We start from the raw sequence: 13,183 nt of genomic DNA, 5'->3' as shown, positions 1-13,183 counted from the left end.
TTTAAAGCTTGTCTGAAAGAGTTATTTTCAATGCAAAGATTTAGATTTGAAGAGGTAAAATATATAGGAATGTAGGTGAAACCACTGTGGTTGCTATTATTCATACACATACATACATTTGTACCTCCACTCGAATATGTAAATAGTCAAACTTGCATAAATGTTATGCTTGCTACATCAAGGACATTCAGACGGACGTACGGGCGGTTTATTGAATTGTAGTGGTCCTATTGTATTTGAAATATTTGTGCTGCAGACAGACATTTGCCATTGCATAGGACAGCAAACAAAAACTCATGTTTCTAACATAAATATACACAAAACGTTGATTGTGTCTCATTGCGTTTGTATTGTTGTATCCTTTCGGAGCGTGTAAATAAGTAGTGGCTTTGTTCGCTCACTCACTGACAGAGTGCCAATGTGTGATGGGGACATTAAGTGATGCAGTTGAGTAGTTGTATGCATTGCAGCGAACAATAAAAGGACATGCCACTTGCGGTTACAAAATGTTGATATTACTGCCATTACCACTACTGCCATCTCCATCTACACCACCACCACGACAGTTGTTGCCACAAAACACTGCTGCTGGCAACTGGCAAGTTTTGCCCTGCCGCTGATATGTTAGCTGTTGTCATTGTTGATGCTGATGCTGCTGCTGCCACTGGCGTTTTTTATGTAATCTATGTTAAACATTTTATGAATAAATAATAACAAAACACAATACTCTGCTGTGCACCACACGGACGTCGAAAGCCCTTAGTTGTTGCACAGTTTATGAGCACCGCTCGCTGCACAGTCAGTCTTATATAAACACTAAAAATCATATACAAACAACCAACTTAAAATACTCACTAGGCTTTTGCATTCAAGTGGTTGGTGGAAGTGCTGTTGTTTAATATTTAACTGTTGTTACTTGGCTACGAGGGCGGGAAGTTGTTGGTCGTAGAGATTTTTGATTCAGGTTCTGGTTTGGTTTCCTATTAAAAATCAACTCAAGGACCCACAAATCCCAATGGACTAAATTAATTAATTAGCAAAGACATATAATATAATTAGGTGGGACATTTCCATTGCTATTATACCTCGCAGATGGAACTAGATTCTAACATAATGTTATGTTAATTGTCTGTTATACCCAAACGCCATCTATGGTTTAATATTAAAATTCGATTCGAGATTATTCTTAGTAAATGTCGCCAAAGATAAATCAGATTTGAATAATATATGCATGTTAGTCTGATGATACGGTTGCCATATAATCTATTAGTTTCTGAAGTTACACACTCTCGCTACGATCGTGGTTTTTCAAACGATGTTTATTATAAGATCGTCACAGACGACGAATCTTGGATCTATACGAATGAGCCCGAAACAAAATAGCAATCGACCGTGGGGGTATTAGAAGATGAGCCAATTCCAACGAACGTTGATCGTGGAAGAAGCACTTCAAAGCAAATGATTACACTGCAATTTGTTTGCCTGAAGTCTTCTGAGAAATTCGAAAAGCGAACAAGAGAAGACGACTCATTGTGCACCGTGACAATGCGAGCTCTCACACATTTGTTCAAACCACCGCCTTTTTTACCGGACAAATGGTGAACTTGGTGGGTCATCCGTGGAAAAAGTGCTTCAATAATTGGTTTGAGCCCAAGAAAAAGTGTATAAATCACGCTGGAGACTACTTATGAAAACAATAAAACTATTTATGATGATAAATATTCGCTTTTTCATTGTTAGGCCAGAAAGTTATCGAACAGGACCACACGGACTACCTTCAGTAAAAATTCCAAAACTATTATCGAACAGTATTTAAAATCTTACTTACTTAGCTGGCCCATTACAGAACATTTGTTCCATAGGCCGAACTAAGAAAAGATCTCCATTTCTCTCTATTTGTTGCTTCGCACTATGGAATACCGCGCCTTTTCATCTCTTCATCCACTTGTTTGCGCCATCTATTACCTGGCCTGCCAATTCTGCGTGCACCGCCAAGCGGTCCGTATTTATACGCCTTTTTAGCGGGTTCATCATCGCTCGCTCATTCTTATGATATGGCCTAGCCAACGCAATCGCTGCATCTCGATACGTTTAACTATATTGATGTCGTTGTATAGCTGATACAGCTCGTGGTTCATGCGACGTCGATATTCACCGTCAACGCAGATTGGTCCGTAGATCTTTCCAAGAATTCTTCTCTCAAACACACCAAGCACTGCCATGTCTGCTTGCGCAAGTACCCAGGCTTCGGAGCCATACATCAGCACAGGTAGTATCAGTGTTTTGTAGAGCGTTATTTTTGTTTGACGAGATGTGGCTTTTCTTTTAAACTGCTTACTTAAACCAAAGTAGCATCTGTTGGCCAATACAATTTTTCTTTTTATTTCACAACTGATGTCGTTTGTCGTGTTTACGTTTAGGTGCCGAGGTAGACGAAGTCTTTTACTACCTCAACAGTTGGCCCGATCTCTATGGACGCATTGCGCGTCGACACCATCAACTTAATCTTCCCCCCGTTTACCGCCAGACCCACTTTAGGAGATTCTCCTTCGACCTTCATAAAAGTATCGGTTACTTCTTTTACTGATCGTCCCATGATGTCTATATCATCAGCATAAGCAAGTAACATGTGGCTATTGGTGTAGATTGTGCCACTTCTTTTGACGTTTGCCTTTGCCTATAACCTTTTCCAGCAGGATGTTGAAGATATCACACGAAAGGCTGTCTACTTGTCTGAAACCTCTTTTGGTACTAAATTCTTCAGAGAGGTTCTTTCATATTTTAACTGAGGACCTCGTGTCAGTTAAAGTCATTTTACAAAGTCGGATGAGCTTTGCGTGGATACCAAATTCAGACATGGCTTGGAATACCTTTGAACGCAGCGGGCTGTCGAAGGCTGCTTTATAATCGACAAAAAGGTTATAGGTGTCGATCTCCATCTCTTGGGTCTTCTCCAGGATTTGCCGCAGGGTAAATATCTGGTCAATGGTGGACTTGCCAGGTCTAAAGCCGCATTGGTATGGTCCAATTATCTCGTTGACCATAGGCTTTAGTCGTTCGCACAATATCCCTGACACGATCTTGTAGGCAATAGGGAGTAGACTTATGCCCCTATAGTTAGAGCATACAGTCTTATCTCCCTTTTTGTGGACTGGGCACAGGATACTCAGGTTCCAATCCTCGGGTACTCGTTCTTCCTGCCAGATGGTGTTAACTAGCTGATGACCTTATCAGCGTGTCGCCTCCGGTTTTGAACAGCTCGGCTGGTAAGCCATCGGCTCCTGCTGCCTTATTATTCTTCAGCCGATTTATTGCCGTCTTTACCTCATCATGGCTGGGCGGTATACATTCAATACCATCTTCTGGGATTGGGTCTGTGGTATCTTCGTCGTCTTCGCTGCTATTGGATACCAACAGTTTGGAAAAATGTTCTTTCCATATCCTGAGCACACTATCTGTATCAGTTACCAAATTACCTTGTTGGTCTCTACAGGAGGACGTGCCTGTACCAAAGCCATCAGTTTGATGCTTCACTCTTTGGTAGAATTTTCGGACTTCGTTCTGTCTCCTGTACATCTCTATTTGTTCACACTCCCTCTTCTCCATCTCTCTCTTTTTCCTGCGGAAAAGACGTTTCTCCTCTTTCCTTTTCTCCCGATATCCCGATTGTAAAGTAACCCTATATGCCGCATTTTTTTCTTCGGTAGCAGCACGACACTTCTGATCATAACATGGATTCCTTGGTGGAGGTCTCTGGTATCCAAGTATGGATTTTGCGGCTGTTTGCATGGAGTGGGCAATACGTTGCCATTGCGCTGATATGTTATCGGGATGAGGAGTGCTTTGATTAAGCAATTGGGCTAGTTGAGTGGAATTTGCTGTGGCTATCTGTTGTGATTGCAGCTTACCGATGTCTAACTTTCGTGTTGTGTCTGTTCGTACTTTGTTTGCTACGTTTAACCGGGTGCGTACATTTGCTGCAACAAGGTGGTGGTCCGAGTCTATGTTTGCTCCTCGGAACGAACGCACATCCAACACGCTCGATGAATGTCTTCCATCTATCACACACATTCACACATGGAGACAGCCAGTTGCCCTTATAGATGTCGAAATCTGGTGCTGCTAACTACCAATTTTTTGCCGCTGCGAAGTCTATCAGTCTCATACCGTTGTCAGATGTTTCACTGTGGAGACTGAATTTCCCGACTGTTGGGCCAAAGATATTCTCCTTTCCAATTTTGACATTAAAATCGCCTAGAATAATTTTAATGTCATGGGCAGGACAACGGTCCTAAGCGCTCATAAAATATATCTTTCCTTGTCTTCAGTGGGTGCATGAGCGCAAATAAAGCTGATGTTGAAGAATTTAGCTTTTATTCGAATTGTAGCATGTCCTACATTCACCAGGTGTTTTAACCTCCGACCAACTACAAATCCGCAACCAAACTCATGCTTTTGCGTCATGGCAGCTATAATACAGTGCGTCACCTTTAGATGTTGTTGTGACGCCTTTCCCATTCCATCGTACTTCCTAGTACTTTTCCAGTGCATATGCCAATGCGTAAACTGCACCTTCTCTATAAAGAGTGCGAACATTCCATGTGCAGATTCGTAGATCATGGTCCTTAAAACGTTTGCGCGGGTCGTCAACTTTAGAGGGATTTGTTTTTCTTTTCTTTTGTTTTTTCATAATAGGCTGCTTTTTCTATGGGGGGGTTACTAACCCTGCGCCAAACCCAAAGTTTTTAACGTTCTTATGGGTGAACGCTCGGCACATTTTAGCTCACTACCTTTAACGGGTGTTAAAGGCAGCTCCCCAGGTGACACCACGGGGAGGTCAGCGTCCACTTGAGATGAAGAGGGACCAAGATAAATCCTGGACTTTGCCATGTTAAAGCCGGTCAGGACCGTTCCTTGGTATCTTTCATCCCCTACGTATTTAAAATCAGGAAGTATATATTTGCCAACGAAATAAATTTTATCATTTTAATCATATAATAAAACAATTGTGAACTTTTGTTCAAGAGGTGCATCTTCGAACTTGATCTATGTTTGAAAGAAATATTCCGATGTACAAAGTTTGGGACAGGTACCCGAAGGTGGTATATTCCATCTTCTAGTCCACTTCGGAAGAAATATTACGATGTTGAATGTTCGGACCCAAAAGAGTTATCGTGTTAACCAGGTAGATCGTCTCCAAATTTTCCGAAATGGATTTGTGTTTTGGAGTCTAAACCCATTATTTCAATTATGCTGAGAGTATACGACTTGTACAGAGCATTCTTACGGATGTTGAATTCTTTCCATGTTCACTTCTAAAAACGTAACCACAATTTGCATACCAACATCCCTAAAACACATTCCGCTAGTAATGAAGTTCAACACTTTAAATGACAAAAATGTTGTTGCTGTTTTTGATGCAGTCACAGTAATGTCGTATTTTACCAACCAAACCTACATACATAACATAGGTTTTTTTCATTCTAAAATGCATTTGATTCCAGTAAATAATACCAGCGAATACCAGTTGAGTTAGCGTAGAGTAAAAACCACGCAGAGAAAACTAACATTGCGCCAAATGGAGGAATGAACGAAGCGGCGAACCTACAAACAAAGAAAGGACCTTAGAGACTTCTGTTAAAGTCATTGTGACAAAGAAGAAAGCAAACAGCAAAAAAGTTGCAATGTTTGTGTTTTTTCATCCAACAAAACAAAATTCCCCCCAGAGTCGTATAAATATTTTATGCCTGGTCCTAGTAGTTCAGTTCTAGTCAGGCCTGGGGTCGTGCCACTAACTTAACAATGATAAAAACACAAGAAAGAATAAAAGGGGGGCAACCGAAAAGTATGTCACATGTTTCATTTTTCTTTGTTTGGGAAAGCAAAAGGCAATAGAGCCGGAAAGAAAGAGAGAGAGTGAAAATAAATGAACTGTATTTGCTGGCAATTTGTATTGTGTGTGTATGCGCGACAAACGGATGATATAAAGTGTTGGTTGGCCAAGGCATGACTGGTGGCCACTTACCCCATTTTTTTTCGATTCCACTGTTTGTACTTCATTTCATTTAGAGGCTCATTTGTTTGATTCCGCTTTTTTATGTTCGTTTCTTCTTTGTCTCTTTACAGCTGCCCCTTTTTGGCCACACGTATTAATCCCATTATACCCATTGTTGGTGCTATTTTGTACTTTTTTACTATGAGTTCCTTGCTACGAACGACCTTCACAGATCCCGGTGTTATACCGCGTGCCTCATATGATGAGGCAGCCTATATAGAAAAACAAATTGGTAAGTTTTCCCATTTCATATTCTTATCTTGGACATTTGATTACTTTGCCAACCATAATATCACAACAACAAGCCATCATGTGATGGTCAACTTTTATGGCCAATTTGTAGAAACATACAAACATACATATATTGTGTTGTGGTAGTTTGTGTTTAGTTTTATTGTTTATTATTTTCCTTTTTCTTCTGCTTTTATGAATGTGTTTTTTTTATTTTATTCTCTTTTGCAGAAGTGCCAAATTCATTAAATAGTCCCACATATCGACCGCCACCACGTACAAAAGAAGTCCTTGTCAAAGGACAAACCGTAAAACTGAAATATTGTTTTACATGCAAGATCTTCCGACCGCCCCGTGCTTCACATTGCAGTTTATGTGATAATTGTGTTGATCGTTTTGATCACCATTGTCCTTGGGTAAGTAAAGGAATAGACATTGTTTTTATTATTGTATGGGACACTTTATATATTTTTACTGCATTCAATAACAATGACATGACTGGTCATGACCATCATAAACAAAATCATAAAATTCGCATAATTTGTTATGTGAAAGTCAAGTAAATAGAGTACCTAGATATGCTTGCAGCTGCGAACAAATAATAAATTTTATAAGTACAACACTCAGAAATGTCAAAATGAAAACAACATCACGTTTTGTTTACGGTTTTCAAAAACATGTTGCAAAATATTTTGATTTCGGTGTTTCTTTGGAAAAGCCGAAAAGTAAGTGTGATTCACATTCATATGGGAATACTAGACACTTAAAGAGTTCGGTTTTTCGCTAAAAAGGCATCATTCCAAAAACTGAGAAGCCAATTGATAATTCCCTTCGCCGGGATGAAATCATGATATTGGTAGCGATCAGTAAAATTTTGCAACACTGTCAGTTCGTTTTGAAAAACATCACTCTCTGTAATAGAGGGTAATAAATGAAGTTGAGCCAATGGGGGAATACTCCACTCAAGCAATCAAATTAGTTTTCAAAAACAGTCAATCTTTTCAATAACGCAGCCGCTGGGAACGAAGAATTTCTAGGTCATAGAGAAAATTCGTTATAAAGAGAAAATTTAGTTTGAGAACTTTTTACTTTTGTACTTTTTAAAACAATGTGTTATATAGAATTATGTGTCATACGGATGATTGTCATGGAGAACATCGATTGAATTCACAATTTTGGAAATAAAATAAAAAGTTGTTGACGACATTCAGAATCGAGATTCCTACATGACTTTAGCATGAGTGCCCAAGTGGTTAATGAGTGGTAATTTTTACAGTATGGCCTGGGCCATGACACTGTTGTCGAGGTATATGTATACGAGGACTGCACGATAACCTTCTAGTCTAGGCGACACTGCGTGTTGCCAGGCGTCATTTGTTTTTTGGAAAGTTTGCCAGTTTTTAACCTAAATGTACTCAGGACAATTTGACATACGATCATGTGTAGAGTTGCAGATGCTACTATGGTCTAAGTAAGAGGTAGTTTACACTATATATCAATGTCATATGACACGAAATAAAAACATTCCATATTTACCCACGGAGGCAATGTGGAGACGTAGTTTTTTTACATTTTTGCTGATGTGGACGCACAGTAAATGGCTTAAGGAAAATCTCCAATATTACACATATTAGCGAATATATAACGATGGAAAATTTCATGTCATATGACATTTACATATAGTGTAAACTACCCCTAAGCAATTTAAAAACAAAGCCACATCTCGTCAAACAAAAATAACACTATACAAAACGCTGATACTACCCGTGCTAATGTATGGCTCCGAAGCATGGGTACTTGCGCAAGCAGATAAGGCAGTGCTTGGTGTGTTTGAGAGGAAAATTCTTCGAAAGATCTACCGGCCGATTTGCGTTGACGGTGAATATCGACGTCGTATGAACCACGAGCTCTATCAGCTATACAAAGACATGAATATAGTTAAACGTATCGAGATGCAACGATTGCGTTGGCTAGGCCATATCATGAGAATGAGCGATGATGAACCCGCTAAAAAGGCGTATGAATACATGCCACATGGCGGTGCACGCAGAATCGGCAGGCCTAAGCTTCGATGGAGCAAACAAGTGGATGAAGAAATGGAAAGGCGCGGTATTCCAAAAAGTCAAGCGAAAAACAGAGAGGAATGGAGATCTTTTCTTAGTTCGGTCTATGGAACAAATGTTCTGTAATGGGCCAACTAAGTAAGTAAGTAGTGTTGTTTACAGTGACATGAAAAAATTAACTTTGCAAAAAAATTGAATTTACTTAGGAAACACAAATTTCGACGATGATAATCACGGCAAGAATGCATCGGTCAAATTAAATCTTTATATGTCGACAAAGGGGCATCCTATATAATAACAAGTAAAAAAGTGTCAGTCGGCTTTGTCGACAGATATATACCCTCAGCCAATGTGAAGTGAAACTTTCACCTACGGACAGATCGAATGTATTTAAGGTCTCTTCTGAATTTTGTGGTCCTTTTTTGGACATTTGAACTTGCCGACAAAAATGTGAATTAGGAATTAACTGCACTAAGACACAAATGTTGAACTTTTGTGGGGGAGGTACCCTTAGGGAGGACCGATATGGGCCATTTTTTAATTTAAACTACATTTTGACAAAATATTAGGAGATTCAAAGTTTTGACCAAATTGGTTGCCCCATTCAAGTGATATCGTCCTAGCATTTTAGTGACATTTTGTTAAATATTGGGGAGAAGTACAGGAAGTTGTGGGTGCCACCGTGGTGCAATGGTATGCACACCCGCCTTGCACGCTATAGGTCGTGGGTTCGATTCCTACGCTAGACAACATCAAATTTTCAACGGTGGCAAAATACCCCTTAGTGATGTTGGCGACTTTTTCTGAGTATTTCAGCCTTGTAAAACTTCTCTACAAGTGGTGTCTAGGACACGCCGTTCGGACTCGGCAATAAACAGTAGGTCCCATATCATTGAGCTAATATGAATCGGGGTGCACTCATTGATATGAGAGAAGTCTCCCTTGTCCCATCTGGGATGTTTGTGGAACAATTATTACCGGAAGTTGTGGACCGGTATTGCCCCATGAAACTAAGTTTGGATATAATATGACGAAGACCAAATGTTGGACCAGCTCGATTCAACAGTTCGAGAGTTATCGTTCGCTCCGACCGCCACATATGATTTCCCAAGAAATATGGACTCGCCCCTGAAAACACGTTTACCGTCTAATGGAGGCAGCGAATGCTAATCGCTTCAACATAAATCAAAGTGATTCGAGAGCAGGTCTTAAAGTGAACTTATCCGAAATTTTGTGTGAGAGGTACCAGAAGGAGGAGACAAATATAGTTCATATTCCAGTCTGATCTATATCTGGTGGATATATTAGGATGTGCAAAGTATGGATTACATCAGCCACTCTCTTCAAGAGTGCGCACAATTCTCCGAACATTTTTCAACTTTTGTGGGGGAGGTACCTGAAGGAGTGGACCGATATGGCTTATCTTTAAATTTGAACTATGTTTGGACAAATTACTACGAAGGCCAAATTTTGGACCGAATCTGCAGATCCGTTCGAGAGTTATCTTGCGCTCCAACCACTACACACGGTGTAATAGGGGCTATTTGCAACGTTTAGGCTATTTTCTCAGGATGTATGGACTTGCCCCTGATAAAACTTGTACCGTCGTATGAGGGGCAGTGAATACAAGGTGTTGGAACAAAAGTCAAACCGATTCGAGACCAGGTCCTTAACTGAACTTTTCCGAAATTTTGTGTGGGAGGTGCCCGAAGGCGTGGACCGATTGAGTCCATATTGAAACCTCATCTAAGTTTGGTAGTAATATCACGATGTGCAAAGTATCGACCAAGTCGGTTATTCCCTTCAAGAGTTATCGTGCGCACAAATTTCCTGAACTTTTGTGTCGAACTTAAACTAACTTTGCGATACCCAACTTTTGGACCAAATCGGTTCATCCGTTCGAGAGTTATCGTGCGCACCAGTCAGCCAGACAGACAGAAAGACGGACGGACATTGCTAAATCGACTTCAAATTGTCTGAAACACATTTCGTCCAAACATACTTGGGGTCTAAAATCATTATTTCGATGAGGCACATTTTGCCCATATGAAAGTGTATATACCCTCGTTAGCATAAATTCTGAGGGTATAATAATATTTGTTCCACAAACATCCCATACGGGACAAGGGATGAGTGCACCCCGATTCATATTAACTCAATGATGTGGGACCTACTGTTTATCGCCGAGTCCAAACGGCGTGTCTTGAGACACCACTTTGTAGAGAAGTTTTACTCAGGAAATGTCGCCAACATTACTGCCACCGTTGAATATTTTGATGTTGACTGGTCGGGGAATCGATCCCACGACGTACAGGGTGCAAGGCGGGTGTGCATACCATTGCACCACGGTAGCACCCAAGTGCCATCCTATAGCACTATGAAAAACTGGTTTAATGGATTTAATGAGGGTCTTCCAAAAACGGCCGTTGTGCCAGAAAAAAAAATAATGCCGTACGTGGACGAATAATGCAAGATCGCGATGTTATATACCGTGAGATAGATGCATCCTTGGACATATATTCCACCAACTAACATTTGATATTGCATGAACACCTGGCCGCAAAAATGGGGTTTACTCGTTAGCTCCAGCACAATTTGATAATCGCTCAAAAAAGGCTCTTGTCGATTGGTGCAAACGACGTTTATAAGATCGTCCCAGACGAATCTTGGATCTATGCGTATGAGCCCGAAAAAAATCAGCAATCGACCATCGGGGTCTTCGAAGATAAGCCAAATGCAACGAAAATTGCTCATGGAAGAAGCACATCGATGCAAATGGTCACCTGTTTCTTCGGCTAAACTGACCATGTGAGTACTATACGACTTGAGAAACGTACGATGCTTAATTTTGAGTGGTACGCTACAATTAGTTTGCCTGAAATAATGATTCGACTTCAGGCAAACTAATTGCACCATGACAGTGCGAGCTCTTACACATCGATTCAAACCAGCGCCCTTTTTAACCGACAAAACGTGGAATTGATAAGTCATCCGCCGTACCGTCCTGTGTTCGAACCCAATGACTCCATTTGATTCCCGCACATCAAGACAAAAAAGCGTGATCAACGGTTTGCGTCGCCAGAAGGTGCTGTTGATACGTTCAAAAACGATTTTTTGGAACTGTCACAATCGAAGTGAAAAAAGTGCTTCAACAATTGGTTTGAGCACATGAAAAAGTGTATAAATAATTCTGGAGACAACAATAAATCTATTTTTGATTGTAAATATTCGCGTTTTCATTGTTAGGCGTATAGCTCAAACACCTCGCGTTTCAAAATCATCCAAATTGTGTGCCTAGGCCTCTCAGTCATATTGCAACAAGGGGTAGTAGTATCAGACTGCATTGGTCGTGCCAGAGGTATATTTTATAGTATTTTGTATAGTTCAAAGACTTTAGGCTTTGAATATAATGGCTTTCGATTTCACAATTTCGAATTAGCCTTGTTCGTCCGTTTATTTGTTTGTATTGTTGATTCGTACGTTAACTCCAAAAGAACAGCCGATGTGATGCAAACCTTGCTTGTATCTGGTTTAAATATATACCATTTAAAGATCCTCTCATTGTGGTAGCTTTTCCTCGGAGTACTGTATTAATTAAATTAAATAACGCGCATTCCTCTTCCGATTTGTCACTGTCACGCGGTTGAAAAATATCCCGAATGCAAGAGTGATTTACCCGTTGCCTACAATCTACTCAATCCTGTACTAATTTTACATTGATTCGGGTTGTTTATCCACTTTTTCCGCTTGTGCTTGCATCCGCAGAATACAAGCTTATTTGCTAGTCCCACTTCGGAGGACCCAATGGACAACATTTGAACTTTTGCGTAAAAATTAGCATTTAGGGGCCTCTCAGGATACGTCGAGCTTCCTGAGCTAATTATATGAAAGCTCAAAATACTCTCAAAAGGAATAACCGATTTATATCAAGTTCCAAGACTGTCGTATTGGTCAGGATATTAATAATAGATTAAATCAGAAGGTACGGGTACAGTCCAACTTCTACTGGATGTTCATACCATCAATATGATATTTTCGACATTTACATCCAGCGTCTCCTTAGCAGATTATTTTTTTGAAGTTGTTTTTTTTTTTACACCTGGAAAAGTTAAACACATAATGTCAATGTCCGCGGCAAAAGCGAGTGCCATGATATTTTGTTCGAAACACCATTTCGCATAACCTTCGGCTGCATAATGTTAATATAACAAGATGGGCTCTTCCCTCGCTTGAAAGCCAGATGGTGATAACTACACCTCGTCATCATATCGTCCCTGATCTAAAACAGTTCGACAGGTAAGTCATAAACACCTGCTACCTTATCATTCTTAAGACTGCTTTCTGCTGTCTTGACCTTATTCTACCTACGCGTTCAATGCGTCTTCTGGGATGAGTTCTGTAGCAGTTTTCTCATTGCTTCTGCTGCGTACCAATCCGTGGGAAGACATTCTTTCTACAACTCCTATTACGAGATTACTACCGAAAAAAAAACACAAACGCAAACCCATTTTTTGTTTCATGTAACCTATACTACGGTGTGTCATCTTTAAATATTGTTGCAAGCATGTCGGCATGTCTCCGTACATGCGGAGAGGTAAAGACTTTTGAAGTGCAGCAACACTATTTAATTCAATTTCTTACTGTTACTTTAGTAGCTCCACCGATAACAATCACGAACTTTCTTTTTTACTTGCAATTATGGAGAAACCAAAATAAGTTCTGGATTACGACATGTCATGTCCTACATCTAACCCGTCCAAATACACTAAATTCCGATTCATATTGAACTATGGTAATAGTCGTGCAGATCTGCAATTAATAGGCAAAACAAACC

The 13,183-nt window shown here is 40.2% G+C and overlaps 1 protein-coding gene across 3 annotated transcripts in view; it reads left to right on the top strand.

The window, feature by feature from the left end:
* The window catches only part of LOC141402496 (palmitoyltransferase app-like), a 490,233-nt gene that overhangs the window by 435,847 nt on the left and 41,203 nt on the right, over positions 1 to 13,183 (top strand). For all 3 annotated transcript variants that reach the window (XM_073983962.1, XM_073983960.1, XM_073983961.1), the window contains 2 exons: positions 6,127 to 6,287; positions 6,518 to 6,702. In XM_073983962.1, coding sequence (XP_073840063.1) covers positions 6,127 to 6,287; positions 6,518 to 6,702 — 346 coding nt within the window. The remainder of the gene's footprint in view (positions 1 to 6,126; positions 6,288 to 6,517; positions 6,703 to 13,183) is intronic.

Source organism: Musca autumnalis, unplaced genomic scaffold (assembly GCF_047663935.1).
Source record: "Musca autumnalis isolate F117 unplaced genomic scaffold, ASM4766393v1 scaffold_4, whole genome shotgun sequence".
Classification (NCBI taxonomy): domain Eukaryota; kingdom Metazoa; phylum Arthropoda; class Insecta; order Diptera; family Muscidae; genus Musca; species Musca autumnalis.
The sequence above is the reverse complement of the archived record's forward strand: the minus strand, read 5'-3'. Positions and strand labels throughout refer to the sequence as shown.